An 18,127-nucleotide genomic window follows, 5' to 3' on the forward strand; every position below is an offset into this window, starting at 1 on the left:
TCAAATCAAACAGAAAGACCAGTTTTGACAAGGCTGGAGTTTGGTGAAGGGTAACTTTCTAGTGGTTCCGACATTTTTTACTGTTGTGATGAAAAAAACAACCGAGGGGAAAAATTCCAGTTGTAAATAGAACACTCGTTTACAACTGTTTACCTGCTGCAGAAGACGGAGTATGGTGTTGTTTTGCAGCTGTGGAACATACTGCTGCAACTCTGGCTCTTTTTCAGGTTGTTCCCGAACCCAATTTAGAACCTGTACAATACAGTACATTAAAAAAGAATTATATTTTCTAAGTAACACTCAAACATTTGTGAAACTTTTCTGGTTTTTTAAACATAAAAACATCGCACAGTGCAGGGAAATACACACATAATACGAAGCTATACTGAGGCTTGTCTGAAGGTGACTGACAGCAATGGCTAAATCAGTCATGCTGCTAATTTACCTCCAAAGGTTTATTTAGCACATCAGAAATATCTTTTTTCCTGATGTAAAGAAAAAAAGACAATGAAATGTGCACTGAATTCAAACGTATAGGACAATACTTGTCCCTCGATATAAAAAGAATCTGTAATAGCACAAGGGCCAGCTATATGGTAGTATAACCAAACTAAAATATAAAATCTTACCTTTGTGACTCTCTCACAGAGTTTTAGTGGGTTAAATTCTACTTCCAGCCAATTGTAAAGGTCTTTCACTTCAGGGACAACATACTGTAGTACGTTGAATCTGACCTATAATAAACAAAAGGTTTAATTTGCTGAAGGAAATATTCCAACTAGATTTCCAACTGAACTGAGTATAAGTAAGAAAAATAGGGGATTGGAAATCTGGAAAACATCTGAAAAATTGGCCTCAACTCTCTTTAAATTCACCAGAAGAATTCAAAGGAAAACTATGTTTGAGTCTCTAACCCCAAATTATACATCTACAGTTAAATGTCCCCCAAGAGTTTAGTAAGGATATAAAAACTCTAAATCAACATGATCAATAAAATATTTACGAAGACAACTCATGTGTACAAGCTAATTTATTACCACTAGTAAGTAAAATACCACAGCTTACAAGTAACTGCATTACACAAAAATTACCTTAGCAACACTACCCATAACAGAGCCAAACCAGGGGGAAAAAAAAAAGTACATATAAGATTTTTTTTTTTTTTTAAGATTATTTATTTGAGAGAGAGAGAAACATGAGCAGGGGGAGGGACAGAGGGAGAAGCAGGTTCCCCACTGAGCAGGGAGCCAGAATCCGGGCTTGATCCCAGGTCCCTGAGATCATGACCTGAGCCAAAAGCAGACGCTGAGTCACCCAGGCGCCCCAGTAAGATGTGCTTATACAAAAATAATCAAAGAAAAAACAGCTACATTCAACATGTTAGTAAGTCTCACAAATATAATGCTAAGAAAAAGAATTTAACGTATTGCATATATACAGAACTGAAATCTCATACAAAGTACACAGGCAAACTAGTAAGTGGTGTTACAAATCAGGGTAGGCTATTGGGGGGGTGGGAAACAGTGACTAGAAACCACCTTATGAGAATTTACCCAATTACATTTAGGATTTATATTCTTACATGGCACTAGAACTCAGCTAAGTATGCCACTGCGTAACATTTCTTAAAAGGAGACAAAAAAGTGGACTAATTTCATAAACCTCGAAACTGCCCTAAGTACATCTTACCTTACACCTAAGCTATAACCTAGAATGCATAATGCATGTGGACCTTTATCCTTCATATACTGGAACTGCCAACCAGTGACAGACTAACTGCAGGGACATACCAAGACCTGCAAGCACAGGAGTGTGTTCCCATACAGACCTACTTACTAGTCACACTGAGGCAAACAGGGGCACCTGGGTGGCTCAGTGGGTTAAAGCCTCTGCCTTCAGCTCAGGTCATGATCCCAGAGTCCTGGCATCAAGCCCTGCATCAGACTCTCTGCTCAGCGGGGAGCCTGCTTCCCCCTCTCTCTCTCTGTCTGCCTCTCTGCCTACTTGTGATCTCTGTCAAATAAATAAAATAAAAATCCTTTAAAAAAAAAAAAACTGAGGCAAACAATGGCAGGTCCTATCTATCCCCACACATGAACACTCTAATCTATCCCCAGTACAAAATGCATGCATGACTAACTGTCCATACTTCTCTTTATAAATGCCCTTATTACTGAAATTAGCCATGATGTAAGAATTCAAATAAAATTCTCCCAGCTCTAATTTTATTCCTATCAAGAAATTATTCTAGGGGCACCTGGGTGGCTCCTGGGATCGAGCCCTGCATCAGGCCCTCTGTTCAGCGGGAAGCCTCCTTTTCCCTCTCCCACTACCCCTGCTTTTATTCCCTCTCTCGCTCTCTGTCAAATAAATAAACTCTTGGGGCACCTGAGTGGCTCAGTGGGCTAAAGCCTCTGCCTTCGGCTCAGGTCATGATCCCAGGGTTCTGGGATCAAGCTCCACATCGGGCTCTCTGCTCAACGGGGAGCCTGCTTCCTCCTCTCTCTCTGCCTGCCTTTCTGCCTGCTTATGATCTGTCTGTCAAATAAATAAATAAAATAAATAAATAAACTCTCTTAAAAAAATTATTCTAGATTCACCATTTAGCATCCCTTCCCCAAAGACGAAATATGCTAAGATAGGCTCAGTCAGCTACTGTCCTAACATCCACCAGTACCCTTGCTATCAACTTCTGAGCTTAGCTATGGATACGATGAGGACTCAAGCTAGACCATCCATCAGAACCACCTGCCATGAATTATAAAACCTGACCGTAAAGTTTTCATTCTGAGCTGTAAGAATGCTCCAACTTATACCAACCATATCATTAATAAGGCCAATTCGTGTTGGTGGAGCTTGAAGACCTAGCAGTGTTGCAAGGCGACGTTGTTTCTCGACTATAATGCCGTCCATATCCAGAAGTCGAGCAATATCAGTACGCTCAGGAGTAATAGGGATAGAAAGAGTGGCCAAAAGGACTCTGGTAGACATTCTGGAGAACAAAATTACAAATCTGTTAAATTTATGTTAACTGATTTAAAAAAAAAAAAAACACTTCTTAACTGTCTGGCAAGACACACGAGAGGCAGAACACGTATACCGTACTGGTGGACCGTATTCATCTATGTTATTCATCAAAACATGAGATGAAGAAAAACGGACTGTGCTAAAACGAATACCTGGGAGAAGCAGACCTTCACCCACCCACTTACTACTGTCAATATTTGCCGGCTACAGAAAAAGACTCTGGGGGCGCCTGGGTGGCTCAGTCATTAACCATCTGCCTTCAGCTCAAGTCATGATCGCAGCTTCCTGGGATCAAGCCCCACACTGGGTTCCCTGCTCAGCGGGAAGCCTGCTTCTCCCTCTCCCACTCCCCCTGCTTGTATTCCCACTCTCGTTGTCTCTGTCAAATAAATAACTAAAATCTTTAAAAAAAAAAAAAAAAAAAGACTGGGTTTAAAATGTAGGTGAACATGACTGGGGGTTGCGGGATCGAGCAAGTACTCATGGGGGGGCTACATCTTAGCTTCCTTAGAACACAAGAGGGAAGTCAGGCTGAACTCAGAGCACTACAGGACATTAAGGATAGTGGGCTCTGGAGCCCAAGGGTCAAGGGTTAGAATATCAGCCTCACCAGTTTCAAGACTGGAACCTAAGGCAAGATAATTAATTTTCGGAGTCAGGAGGCTATTGTGAAGATGAAGCAAAATAATCCATATAGAATTAAACAGCCTAATGTTTATTATCAGAATACTATTATGATAGCACTTTCTAAAGGGATATTCTGTACAGATGTATGTTAAGGAACCCAAGTTTGTTTTTTTAATCTCAGACATGGATTACATAAAGGACAGTGAATGGCGTAATGACCACTCTCCTTAAGAGTTTCAAAGAAAATACACTAGCAAAATTCATTTTGTTGGCTGCACGTATTGGTGTAAAGCTTAAAGAAAAACAATTTGGTGTACAAAATTCTACCAGAGGCCAAAATAACATGGTCTACCAATATGAAGAAAAAGTGTGGGTGTGAGCTCCCTGAGTCCAACTGAAACATAATAAAAAAAACAAACATGATTAAAAGAAAATAGGCTGCATGTATTGTTGAAAAAAAAATAAAGTGGTCTTTAGACTGCTAGGTTATAGACCCCTTTTCTGTATTTGAACACACAATCAGTTTTATTTTATAACTGGAGAAAAAGTGACCTCATGGCAGCATTTAATTTTTTTATCTTATCCTAAGACTAGACTTTAAATACCCTATATGGATAGAAAGCTCATATCTTAACACTGTCTTTCCTAATATTCGATTTTCTCAATCAGGTTTACGGCAGAGTTGGTTATCAGACATAAGACAATTACTTGAAGACCAAGAATTCTACCTGAGAACAACCATGCCTGGAGACACTTCTGATCTGGAGCAGTGTACGAATCATACCGACACTCAGTGGGTATACTAGGGATGGTGCCAAACATCCTAAGGGCAGTCCCCACGACAACAGATTATCCAGCAGCCCCAAATGTCAATGGTGCAGAGGCTGAGAAACCCTAACCTGGAACCATGCCATTTAGTAGAAGGTATTTATTTCATAATTCCAGTATTACTTGACTGTAACATTCTTACCTTTGCATCTCTTCTTGTGTAAGATTCTTTCTCATTTCTCTGGATAGATGGTAAAGACGATGGAGAGTAGATGCATGAAAAAGAGCATTTCCAGATTTCCAAAACACAGTTGAGACTTTATTATAATAATTTGCCATCAACTGAGGTTTAGGTGGTTTTTTAGACAAGGTGAACAGTCCGTGAATATCTTCCACAGCTTTGAATGCTTCCTAAAATTAGTAGTATAAATTAGCCACTGCATTCTAAAGAAACAAATCTAATTCAAATCTCCTTACTCTTTATGAAATCTAAAACACAAAATACTGAATTACAAAAAGTAGAAAGCAAAATCCCTTTATGTGTGGTTCGTTTTATTCACCTGTAATTTAGTACCTGATACATTTCAGAAAACTGCCTTGATCACAAAAATACTAAATCCTTAAACTTCTTCAAATTAGACAGAAGAGACTTAGGAAGAAAAAAGGGAGGGGGCATTGCCTTTCAGCCACAACACGACACTCCACTCAGTCCAGTTCAAGATGCTAATGAACTTCAGCACTGGTGCTCATAACCTTTTAAAGTAGATAAGGTATATCTGAACATGTGCCAACTAATAGAACAGAGGCTGTTGCTTTCTTTGTCCCTTTCTTGGTAGCAAGGGTGAATTTTAAGACGATGCCAGATATCTGTAAGGATATATATCTGCCCCACAGAGAATTTTGTAAAATTCAATTTTATTCATCTTTCTACCAACCAGCCCCAGCCTGAAGCCTGACTTATCTAGGTTAGCTAACAATTATCTTGACAACTTTGTCAATTGTGCTTTAATTTGCAAGTTACTTTTAAATCCTATTGACTGTCCTGAAAATGTTTCAAAATATACTTTAAAAAATGTTACTATATGCTTACAAATTTTTCCATAACAGATCATTTTATTGATTAAATGTCATCCTCCTTTCAATAGATTCTTTTTTTTTAAGATTTTGTTTATTTGACAGAGATCACAAGTAGGCAGAGAGAAAGGGGGAAGCAGGTACCCTGCTGAGCAGAGAGCTGGATTGGGGGGAGGGGCCTCAATCCCAGGACCCTGAGATCATGACCTGAGCCAAAGGCAGAGGCTTAACCCACTGAGCCCCCAGGTACCCTAGATCAATGGATTCTTAAGGATAAGGGTGGAGTCCGTTGCAAAGGGGCACAAGGGAGTTTTGAGGAAATGTTTTACATCCTGATTACGGTGGTGACTATTTTTCAATTTTCAGGGTGAGTTTTGCGGAATGTCAATTACACTTTAATAAATGTGACAAAGATTTTTTTTAAGTGCATCACTATACTACTTGGAAAAATGTGTAAGAAAAATCTGGAAGGACATAAAATACAATATAGAGGTTATTTCTGAGTAATAAGATAAGGGGTGATAGTTTCTTCTTTCTACTTATCCACTTGTTCTAATAACGAGCATGTTTGTCTTCTATAGAACCTCTTTTTCGATATTTCATCAGGCAGTGTTTTAAGGGTGACCCTACAGAAAGGAAAATATTTTGGAGAGCAGGAGATCACAGTTTCAACTGACAGAAAAACTACCAATCTTCTTCCTCTGTAATTTCAATTAGATTTTTTTCTTTGGTCAAATATTTAAAAGCTTCAAACAGGACTACAAAATCATGTGAAAATATCTCTATGGATGGGCGCCTGGGTGGTTCAGTGGGTTAAAGCCTCTGCCTTTGGCTCAGGTCATGATCCCAGGGGCCTGGGATCAAGCCCTGCATCGGGCTCTCTGCTCAGCAGGGAGCCTGCTTCCCCCCCCCTTCTGCCTGCCTCTCTGCCTACTTGTGATCTCTCTCTCTGTGTCAAATAAATAAATAAATAAGATCTTAAAAAAAAGAAAAAAAAAGTATCTCTGTGGAATCCTTAACATAAAAAGCCCAAGTAGTTGACAAGTCTCCCAACACCACCAAGATTTCCAATGTAGGCTCTCCCCACAGGTATACTAAGCCGAAGCAACACTAAGAAATCTAGGAGACAATCTACTATAGTGTTTCTCCAACATCCACAGTAAAGGGACAAATTGTTTTTTTAAAGCTTCCAACCTACTACTGCCAATATTTTTATAAATACAGCAAAATTATTACAAAAATAAATTGAAAAGACAAGCTTAGTTTTCCTAAACTGAGTAAACACCAACGAAATTACCATGAAACTGCTACCAATAACAAAACAAAAAACCCCACCCTTAATAAATGTATATTCCCCTCTGTAAGTATTTCATCCTGGAGCAGTACATAGTTCACAGACAGACACTGAACCACACTTTGAGCAGCAATGAGAATAAACTGTTTTATATGGAAAGCCACCCGGTCCAAAAGAGATTACCTGATTTGGTTCTGATTTCACAGCAGTCAACTAGAACCCATATCCTGAGACTGCCTGTCCAGAACTCTTGGTTATCCACTAGACAATCTTAAATTCCTCAATTATCTACTGAAATTAACCAGTAAGTATCAAGATGAAGATACTCATTTACTCACAAGGGAAAAAAAAGTAATATGGGTTATTATGACTACAAAAGACAGCAAATAGTTCAAAACATACCTGCCATAATTCCATACTGATAGCACTGTCCAACTGAACAAGCCTGGTTTCCAAATGCATGGACTGGCTCTCTGGATTATTAAGATTGATTGCTGTACTCTGGTTATGGTGACGTTGAATCTGTGACAAGTGCATTCTCAAATTGTCACACAGCTTACGGAATTCCGCCTTACGGGTGTACTGGAGGCAGAATTTGAAAGCTACAAGCATAATTCAAAGATATGTCAGGTACTTTCCACCATCACCAAGTATCTGAAATAGTTTTATTTCGAATATTACAATCAGTTATTGTAACAAGATTTTACCAAACTTATAATCAGTCTTCAGAAATCATCAGTCAATGGTCACTTCATCACATGTCCTGACCATCTTTTGGACATAGTCTTGGCCTAGAACTAGAACTTGGTTCTGGTGTTCTAGAAGAGTTTACAAACGGGAAGCCATTGAAATTAAAGTGTAGAAGGGACTCACCTTTCAAAGATCTACCACTTCAAATCCTAAAGGAACAAAAAATTCTAGCCTGAAATATAAAGAGTCTTGCTATCAACAAGCTGCGGGCTTATGGTAACCTGATTCAACTCAGTACACAGATGAGTACCTTAACTACTTGCTGTACTAAAATAATTTTCTACCATCATTTTTGCAATAACAACTGTTTCAGAATTCCTTTGCTCTTGAAAAAAAAAAAAAAGAGAGAGAGAGATTTCTATTTCATTAGGCCCAAAACAAAGGGATGCAGCTTAACTTCAAGTTAACATTTATATCAACAGTTATCAAAAACCCCAAATGTTCTTATGTTAAATGAAAATTCATATATGCTAGCCATGTAAGCGAAACAGAACACAGGTTCTAATACTCACAGTAAAATATTCTTAAAGTTACTTACAACTTGAATAAACAAATGCCAATCGTCCCCAAATTGCAAAGAATGGCAATACAAGGTTGTACTACAGGCAAAGTAAGAAAAAGCCAAAGCCACTCTCAAGTCACATATATTCCATTCATATATAGTTAAAAAGCTGCATTAACAGCAAGTGACAATAAGGAAAAGATACAAGATTAAGAAAACAGACTTCGTATAGTTCAGGATTCAAAGTACAGTTAATCCTTAAACAAGGGTTTGAACTCATAGGTACACGAACATGTAGATTTTTTGGTACAGTACTGTAAATTTATTTTCTCTTCCTTATGATTTTAACACTTTCTTTTCCCTAGCTTCCTGTTTTAAGAATCCAGTATATAACATATGTAACCCACAAAATACATGTTTATCAACTGTTTATGTTACCAATAAGGCTTCTGATTAACAAGCCAGTGGTAACTAAGGTTTTGGGTAGTCAAGTCACAGGTGGATTTTCAATTGTGCAGGAGTGGGGGCAAAGGGGTGTGTCTGTCAGCACCTCTAACAACCCACCCCTCTAGCTATTCAAGCACTATTTGTATATGCAGGTAACAACTGGATACTTTCTATGACTATCCTGACTCATCAAAATCACTTAGTTCTATATTCAGTTATACTGTTTAAGAAAATAAAACTATGCATTTTCCAAGGAATCCTAGAAGTTCAAAGCTTAAGAAGACCTTAGAAATCCATGGCATGGTTGAGAATATCCAACAGTGAAATCAAAAGAAGAACTCAAGTTTATCAGAAAGCAATCAAAAAAGTTCCATTTATGGTTTTAGTCACCCGTAAAGTCCCAAAATGACTTTGTCTTTCAAATATTCATGAAGTGGATTTCATACAGAATTACCCTAACAAGTAAAACAAATTTCTTATAGTCACTTATTTAATATTTAAATGAATGCCAATCATCTTTCAATAAGAATAAAAACTATAAAGTAAGTACTGTGGAGATAATCAGGTTAACTCTGTCCATCTTTTGCAAAATATTTTCCTAAAAGTCAACTTTCAAATTAGTTTTCATCTTACCTTGTTGGGCAATATCATGGTAGAGACGCTCTACTCTAGAATTGTTTCGAAGAAGGTCCAAACACTGTCTATAGGATTCCCAAAGGAACTTCACCCATGGAGTTAAAAGCAGTCTGTCAGTACGATCCTGAGTGTCTTCACCACTTACAGCACTTAGGAGAACACTTTAAAAAAAAAAAAAATGCATTTAAAAAGTTGAAAGCATTTTCGACAGGATTTCCTACTCTGTTCTATGATTAAAAAAACAAAACCAACAACGGTCGATATTAAAAAGTGCAAATTCTTCCTGCAACTGGGGATGCACTGTAAAGCTGTCATGCATCCAAGTATCTGAATCCCCAACACATATTACAACCACTGAAATCAGTATCTGCCTCTCTGAAGATTTTTCCGTCTTACAAATTTTGAATAGTATGGTTTTGTTACTATACATTTAGAATTCCGAAGATAAGCGTTCTTTCTAATGAAAATCTACACCTCAAATGAGGATGATGGAGACACATGTGAAGAAAAACTGAGAAAATGTATCAGCAACTGAACCTCCACACCTCTCAGGGGTTTGAATATTATCCAGATCTTCTATGTCCAGGACCATCTGCTGAGATTCTTCTTTGGCGGCTTCAGTTTTCTCCTCTGCCAACTTCAAATAAGCCCTAACAACATCCTCTAGAGATTTGATGTTCACCTACCAAAGAGAGGAAGAGAGCAAGGAGCCTTAAAACACTTTCTCAACAAACCATGAAATATTTTAAGAGCAAACTTTAGGATATAAAACATACTATAACTCTGGAAAGTAAATGCCTCCGAAAGTTATTAAAAGCACTTCCTAAAAAACATAAAACCCAGCTCGCTTCATACCTGTTGACAAATGTTCTTATACTGGTATAATCCCTCTTTAGCCAAATGGCTCTTGCGAAGATCCACACAAAGTTCCAAGTATTTCAACATAATCGGCTCATGTATCTTTTGCCATGTTCTGTGTTTCTTACTTTTCATAACATCATAAAGAACATCCAAAGCAGGCTGCTTTTTGCCAACCTCAAGAAATTCTGGAAAAATAATTCAGGAAAATCAAAGTTCATCATGTATACTATTTAGAAGTCTAAATCTTGCTTAAATTTGCTATTTTAATTTCTGAAGTCACTACCATCTCTTTTTAGATCACATTTATTTTTGACATCTAAAGCCATGCCAAAATTATCTGAGTTAAAACAATGAAAAACTGGTACTATCTCAAAATATGGTCTACAGATAAAACTGGATTTCACTCAATTACATTGTACCAAATGTGTTCTAAGTTCCAGAAATTGAAGTCATGAGGGGAAAAAAATCTCTCCCCAGCAAACACCATAAACTCAAGTCTATCTTCACTCACAGTGATCTGGCTGAGGAAATTTTTACTAGTTCATGCTAAGACTCCAGGCAGAAAAATCATTAAATTGGCAATTTGACAGCCAATTAGATTGACTCTGTTCCCTTTAAGATCAACTGACTGTTTATGTGGGCCTACTTTTAGGTTCTCTATTCTGATCACTCTATTCCAACGTTTTTAGTCTTTTGCTAATACCTCACCATCTTGATTACTATAGTCTTCAAACCAAGTAGTGAGTACTCCAACTTTGTTCTTCAGTATTATTGGGCCTACTAAGTCTTTTACCTTTCCATATAAACTCAGAATTAGTTTGTTAATATCTATAAATTAGCTCACTGGAATTTTCATTCACATTTTTTATTTGATTTTGAATCTACATATCAAATTTGGAAGAATTGACAATTTAACAACATTTAGTCTTCAAATCTACGGAATAGCTCTCCACTTATTTTTCCAGTGTAAACATGAAAAAAAAAATATTAAGACAAACCCCAAAGTAGGGGGACATTCCACAAAATACTTGACCAGTACTCCTCAAAACTTATCAAGGTTATCAACAAGGAAAATCTAAGGAACTGTAATAACAAGGGGAGGTGTCTAAGGAGATTTGACAATTAAATGTAATATGGTATCCTAGAAGTGATCCTGGAATTCAAAAAAGGACACAAGGAAAAGCTAGAGAAATGTGAAGGAAGAAGTATAGGCTTTCATTAACAATGTATCAGTACTGGTTCATTACTTGTAACAAATATAACAAAATGATATACAATATCAATAGGTTTGGTTTATATGGAAACACTCTGTACTATTTTTGTAATAATAAGTCTTGAACTTCTAGAATTAAGTTTATTTTAAAAAATAGGGGTGCCTGGGTGGCTCACTTAGTTGGGTGCTGGCCTTTGGTTCAGGTCATGATCCCAGGGTCCTGGGATAGAGTCCCTTATCAGGCTCTCTGCTCAGCCAGGAGCCCGCTTCTCTCTCTCTCTCTGAAATAATTAAATAAAATCTTTTTTAAAAAGTTTATTAAAAATAAAGTTTATTTTTAAGACAAAAAATTTCAGAATGCATAGCAAAAATATATATATACTTATGAATTTAGTACCACCTAAACCTGAAGGCATCCTGCATATGGCAATATTTCAAAATCCAGTTCCCATCTCAGGTTTTATGTATACTGCTCATTTTGAAATTCAGTCAAAGCAGACTCCTCCATCACATTTTTTTTTTAAAGATTTTATTTATTGACACAAGTAGGCAGAGCAGCAGGCAGAAGGAAAGGGAGAAGGAGACTCTCCCCCAAGCAGGGAGCTTGATGTGGAACTTGATCCCAGGACCCTGGGATCACTCCTGAGCCAACGGCAGCCACTTAACCGACTGGGCCACCCAGGCGCCCTCCAACACGTTATTTCTGACAAAGGTTAAAATTTAGCCTATTTTTTTCTCATCTTTTATTTTCCTATGCACAAAACTCAGTAAATGGATGGCGGGGAGCAATCGAACCTAAGTCATCTCCTTATGTCCAGCTTAAAAATCAGTAACTGCCAAATTGCACACAAAAAAAATCTTTCCACCAACATTTGGAAAGTAATTTGGGGAACCAAAACACTAGTTTATACCATTTTTAAAAAAGGTCTTAAACACTACATTTCCACTGTTAAATAATCATTCTTTTCGGGGCACCTGGGTGGCTCAGTTTGTTAAGCGACTGCCTTCAGCTCAGGTCATGATCCCAGAGTCCTGGGATCTAGCCCACCACCTTGGGCTCCCTGCTCAGCGGGAAGCCAGTGTCTCCCTCTGCCACTCCCCATTCTGTGCTCTCCTGCTCTGTCAAATAAATAAAATCTTAAAAAAAAAAAAAAAATCGGGGGACCTGGGGGTCTCAGTGGGTTAAGCCTCTGCTTTCTGTTCAGGTCATCATCTCAGGGTCCTCGGATCAAGCTCCACATCGGGCTCTCTGCCTGCCTCTCTGACTACTTGTGATTTATTAAAAAAAAAAAAAAAATCTTTTTAAAAAAATCATTCTTTTCCTTGTAAGGAAAAAATCTTTAACAAAGAATTATTTTCAAGAGTTAACACCATACAACATTATAAACCATGTAACTGTGCTAGGAAGACAACAGGCAGAAATGTCCCTTAGCTGGGAGTTTTACTAGATCTACAGATTTAGTAATTCTCTATTATTTCTTCTCCCAACTATCCCATCTTTCAGGAATGTTGCTTCTGAACATTCCTTCCAGCAGGACAACTACAAACAAAACTCCAACTCTGGTATATTAAGTTTGCAATGAGATAAATCACAAAATACACAGAAATAAGTATCTTTACACAGTAACATGTCACCCCATATTATACCAAATCATATTTTTTTAAAGATTTCATTTACTTATTTGACAGAGAGAGAGAGATCACAAGTAGGCAGAGCCCCAGGCAGAGAGAGAGGGGGAAGTAGGCTCCCTGCTGAGCAGAGAGCATGATGCAGGCCTCAAGCCCAGGACTGAGAGCATGACCCAAGGTGAAGGCAGAGGCTTAACCCACTGAGCCACCCAGACGCCCCTCAAATCATATTCTTCATATGCAAATGAAAACAAACCCTTCTACAATAATTCAAGTCAATGTCAACATTAATCCTGGCAATATGGCGAAAAGTCCATTTTCATTTGAGTCCATTTTATTAGCAAAAAAAAAAAAAAAAACCCAAAACAAAAAACAACTCTCTAAGAGGAAACAAAAATGTAATACAACTACTTTGTTAGAATAATAAGCCTTTCCTGGTCTAAGGGGAGGACCTACCTATCTTCTTCCTGAAGCATACCTATGCAAGGTTATTTTGTAAAATCCAACAGTACCTCAGGTGTTTTTAACAACTATTTAACAGAAAAGGTTTCTATCAGCCAAAAATTTGGAAGTAAATGTTTTTAGTTAAATTTATCATTCACATTATAAATACCACAGCAGCAGCACCAAAATAATCTATTGTATCCAATTCCCAGTCTTACACTGAGGATTTAGATCTTTTAGTATTCTATATAAACTCTTGTCAAAATGCCTGTAACACAGAACAGGCACAAAGAGTTAAAGTTGAGAGCTGGCCACAGCCTGGTGATGACAAAATAATAAACTGTCTAAAAATAATTCCCCTACCCAATCTCTTATTTTTAAATAGGGGAGTGTGATTTTTTTTTAAAGATTTTATTTATTTATTTGACAGAGAGAGAAATCACAAGTAGGCAGAGAGAGAGAGGGAGAAGCAGGCTCCCCGCTGAGCAGAGAGCCCAATGTGGGGCTCGATCGCAGGACCCCGGGATCATGACCCGAGCCGAAGGCAGAGGCTTTAACCCACTGAGCCACCCAGGCGCCCCATGGGAGTGTGATTTTTTAATGTCACTCTAAAAAACTGGAAATCTTGTTTAGGGACAGAAGCAAAACTAATTTTTTTTTTAAGATTTTATTTATTTGTCGGAGAAAGAGGGAGCATGAGCACAAGCAGAGGGAATGGCAGACAGAGGGAGAAGTAGGCTCCCCTCCGAGCAAGGAGCCGGATGCAGGACTGGATCCCAGGACCCCAGGATCATGACCCAAGCAGAAGGCAAACGCTTAACCAACTGAGCCACCCAGGCATCCCTAAAAGTAATCTTCACTTCCTAAACAGCCAATCAAAATTTATGATTCCAAGTTCCACTTTCAAACTCTCAAACAACAGGTTTAAAGAAACCAAAGCAAATGCACTAAAAAAGTATTTTTTTAGGACACCTCCACCAACACCAAGAAAAAAAGCAAACATGGATACCAAGCAAGGATGTTTTTAAAGGGAAAAAATGGAATGGGAACAGATATCATGATAATCCATGAGGGGTGAGTTCCAGTCTTTACCCTAATTTACATACTGGGAGAATTTAGTTCCTCTTAATTATCTAGTAAGGAAAAAGAAAGTTTTTGAGGCTAGAAAGAAATACCACACATTAAAGATCTATTGCAGTGTTTTTAAAAATGTTCGCTTCCCTCATATTCTTGAAATAAAGATTAAAATCTGGAATTATGAACTAATACCCGGAGGATAGGCATTCTGATCTTACCTTTCAGACACAAGGACAAACTGTATCTATCCTAAAAGATATAGTTTAGGTCAGCCCTTCAATATTACTAGTTGATGTGTGCTACAGACCACGTGGATAAGCTACAACGTTACACAATTTGTGGGTTTAATGACAACTTTATAAATCACTGGTAGAATCTAAACTAAAAGGCTGTTACAAGATCAGAAGTAACTAATTCCATACTACTGACAACATAATCTGGAAAAGGGGCTTTCTCCAAATGATTCCGGTGCATGAATTTCTTGCCTGTAACTGCTAGGCCAAGTTCTCACCTTCCCAAATGATTACTACGATCATTTCCAAAAATACTGTTCTGAATTACAAACTCAGAGTAACCTGAACTATTCTAAACTTATTCACATTTTATTAAAATAAAACGGATTAGTTCTGAATGTGTTTGAGGCCACAAATGTTACAGATAAAACCCATACATAAAATGAGATTTTCTCTATCAAATGAAATGTGCTTTTATAATCCTACTTTTGTTAAGTTTTGTAAGCAGTGCCATGTGCCATCCACATTCCGCTAACTTTAACACTTTGAGACAGCAGCTCTCATTCACAAGATCAAAGGTGCAGAAGGTCCTATTTGAAAGTTAAGGCCTCTACTACAGAAACATCCAACCTACCTTTTAAAAAGACTGCAGCAAGGAGACAGTACAGCCTTATAAAAACCTACATAAAATTAAAGTCCCCCCCCACGTGTCCCTTCATCTTCTTGCTCATCTTGCCTACTTTAATTTCAGATGCTTTCCTCAACGTTCCTTCATGAATCAAATCTATTTCAACTTAGAAAACATGTAAAAGCATTTAAGATTTGCTACACATTGGAGAACCCTTCTAATTAAAAAAAATTACTAAAACACTAAGCTCATATGAAGATTCAGAAGGGAGGAGTAATGAAAGAAACAAGGCCTGAACACAACGAATGTGTAATATTTAGGCCATCAAGACTACAGTGCTTCAACTATTAGCATAGGAAAAACTCCTGTCCGTAAACCAAATGACTGTGAAACAGATCTACAAGAGCAATTCGAACAGTAACTGAATCCCAATCATTCTGTATACCATAATATAACTCTAAATTTTTAAACATAGAAAAAAATTCTAACTTTGCTACAGTTCATTTTATAGTGATAAATTTCCACTTCAATCTATTTGCTTTTCTAGAAATTAACATCCTTGGCCGCCTGGGTAGCTCAGTGGCTGGGTGTCTGCCTACAGCTCAGGTCATGACCCCTAGGGTCCTGGCATTCCGAATCCCTGCCCAGCGGGGAGTCTGCTCCTCCCTCTCCCTCTGATCCTCCCCACCCCCCCTTCCTGCATACTCTTTCTCTTACATAAATAAAATCTTACAAAAGCAAAAAAAAAAAAGAAATTAACATTCTTAATTCTTGCCTGTTCTATTAGATCACTGGTTAAAATGAGTAGTCATCAGATCTAAGTTGTGGTTTTAACTGATTTTTAAAACAATTACTGTACTCTATTCCCAAGAATGTGGAATTATATCCCACACTCTTACCAACCCCCCAAATTGTTACTTTTAAAATAACAACGATGGGACAAACACACCTTCAGTCCTGACAAGTTATCAGCAGTATTAATTTTATGTATTGACTGAAACTGAACTTTTCATAAGAGAATTTTCAAACATGCTAACAAAATAAGCTCCATAAACATAAAACTGTAATAGGCGCGGTATATCCACCTACAACGCGGATAAGACCCAAAACCTGTCTGGGTAAAGAAAGGGTGAAAATAAGAGCCATGAATGCCCTACACACTTAGAAATTGCTGGGCTTAAAAAACTCTAAACGATAAAGTTTTTAAAAACTAGAGCAATGCATAATACATTTGCACCCCAAAAATGCCAACGTAATAAATGCCTCTTGAATACACCAGCACACGCACAAGTTTTCCTGAAAAGGGCCCGTGGCTTAAGTACACCTAGAAATAAAAATTGCAGGCAGTAGCGCTGTGGCGAAAAAACGCCTGATCTGAAAGTCTAGAGACCTCGGTTCTAGTCTCCTGGCTCAACAACTAACTCCGAGTGACCTTGGGTAAACATTCTCTCTAGGCCTCAATTTCGTTATTTCTAAGCGAGAACTTGAAGTCCCTCTCTTACAGTATTAACTCTGTTCCAACTTCATGTGATCAGGAATGGACTTTGGGGCTGCCAATAATCAATGCCAGAAAAAACAGGTAACAGGTTAAACGGGTCAGAGCTCCCGAAGCGGAGATACAGTGACGGAAAAAGGGTAAGTGGACCCTGACCCAGCAAAGGTCGGCGCTGGATTTGGGGGACGGAGGTGTCTGCAGGAGGGCGGGAGGTGGGACTGCCCGGCTCCCCGCGCCCGCAGGAGGTGGAGTCGAGGTTCTCGCGTGCATTGTCCCCGGGAGGGAGCCATGTTTCTTCCTCCCCGGCACTCCCAGATGGCGGCTGGGGGCGCGGGGCCTAAGCAACCGAAAGCCCGGCGACCTGGGGCTCCGGGCGGAGGCGGACAAGGGGGGTAAGGAACTCGGGCCCCGGAAACCTGTCTCCCGGACCGCGGCCCCCGAGACCCACCAGGAGGGGGCGGGGGGAAAGAAGGGCCCCCAAAGCGACGGTTCCCAGCTCCGCACCTCCCACCGGCACCGGTCGGTCGGAGCGAGAAGGAAACCATGCCCACCCACGGACCCGGACGGCGGCGGGCAGGTCGCATCGACCACCTCTCCGGCCTCAGCCGGGCAGCGGAGCAGCGAGAAGCAGGCCAGGGATCCTCGACCTCCGAGGCCTCGGGCCGACCCAGCCTGGCGCGCCCCGATCCCCTACCCTACTCACCGTTGGCGCGTTTGAGGGCATTTTCCGGCCTCTGAAAATAGGCCGGCATCTTGGCGGCAGGCTCAGCTCACCCGGCGTCAGCGAACTCCTTAGTGGCCCGGGCCGGGAGAGGAGACGAAGGGGAACCAGCGCGAGGTTCCACGCGCCTCGCCAGCAGTCGCCCGCGCCCAGCCGGCCAGAGACGGAAAGGAAGGAGCCACGTGACCCCCGCACGGCGGCGCCTCCACCGCCCAGGCCCCGGATGTAGGAGTGGGGGGAGAGGTCCTCCGCGCGCAGGCGCGCTCCTCTCGCGCGCGCCGGCTGACGTGGCGCCTGCAGCCATCCTACTTGCGCGCCGCTTCCCCCTCCCGCCTCGTCGGGGAAAACCTATGCGACAAGGTTCTCAGGCCCCTTTCTCCTTGAGGGAGAATGGGGGTGAGAAAGGTGATACTTGTGTCAGAGTCTCTGACTGGCGAGAAAGAAGGCGTGTGCACAGATTTTTGGACGCGCTTTGTGCGGAGTCATGCAAAGTTACAGTCAGGTCCCATTCGCCCAAGGAATGATCTGTCGCCGCTGAATGAAAATGCCGAATATATTCGTTTATCGGACATGCGCTGAGCAACCATCGCTAGGCCAGCGCTGCTCACCGCTGGTTAATAGCAGTGACCTGTCCCTTGACGGACTAGCAGAGGAAGGAGGGACGCGGTAATTACATTAGCAAGCTTATTTTATATCGGTAA

General features: G+C 39.9%; 1 protein-coding gene across 1 annotated transcript in view; it reads right to left on the reverse strand.

Annotated features, from left to right (window-relative positions):
* The window catches only part of LOC111144783 (eukaryotic translation initiation factor 3 subunit A), a 38,015-nt gene extending 20,434 nt beyond the window's left edge, over positions 1 to 17,581 (reverse strand). Inside the window, exons 1-9 of the mRNA XM_022499244.1 lie at positions 17,409 to 17,581; positions 9,981 to 10,171; positions 9,671 to 9,807; positions 9,123 to 9,286; positions 7,193 to 7,392; positions 4,625 to 4,833; positions 2,821 to 2,992; positions 630 to 734; positions 154 to 252 (exon numbers count right to left, since the gene is read on the reverse strand). Of these exons, the coding sequence (XP_022354952.1) occupies positions 154 to 252; positions 630 to 734; positions 2,821 to 2,992; positions 4,625 to 4,833; positions 7,193 to 7,392; positions 9,123 to 9,286; positions 9,671 to 9,807; positions 9,981 to 10,171; positions 17,409 to 17,457 (1,326 nt within the window). The 5' untranslated portion in view covers positions 17,458 to 17,581. The remainder of the gene's footprint in view (positions 1 to 153; positions 253 to 629; positions 735 to 2,820; positions 2,993 to 4,624; positions 4,834 to 7,192; positions 7,393 to 9,122; positions 9,287 to 9,670; positions 9,808 to 9,980; positions 10,172 to 17,408) is intronic.
* Positions 17,582 to 18,127: the final 546 nt, after the last annotated feature.

Source organism: Enhydra lutris, unplaced genomic scaffold (assembly GCF_002288905.1).
Source record: "Enhydra lutris kenyoni isolate GAN:26980312 unplaced genomic scaffold, ASM228890v2 scaffoldscaffold12, whole genome shotgun sequence".
NCBI lineage: Eukaryota > Metazoa > Chordata > Mammalia > Carnivora > Mustelidae > Enhydra > Enhydra lutris.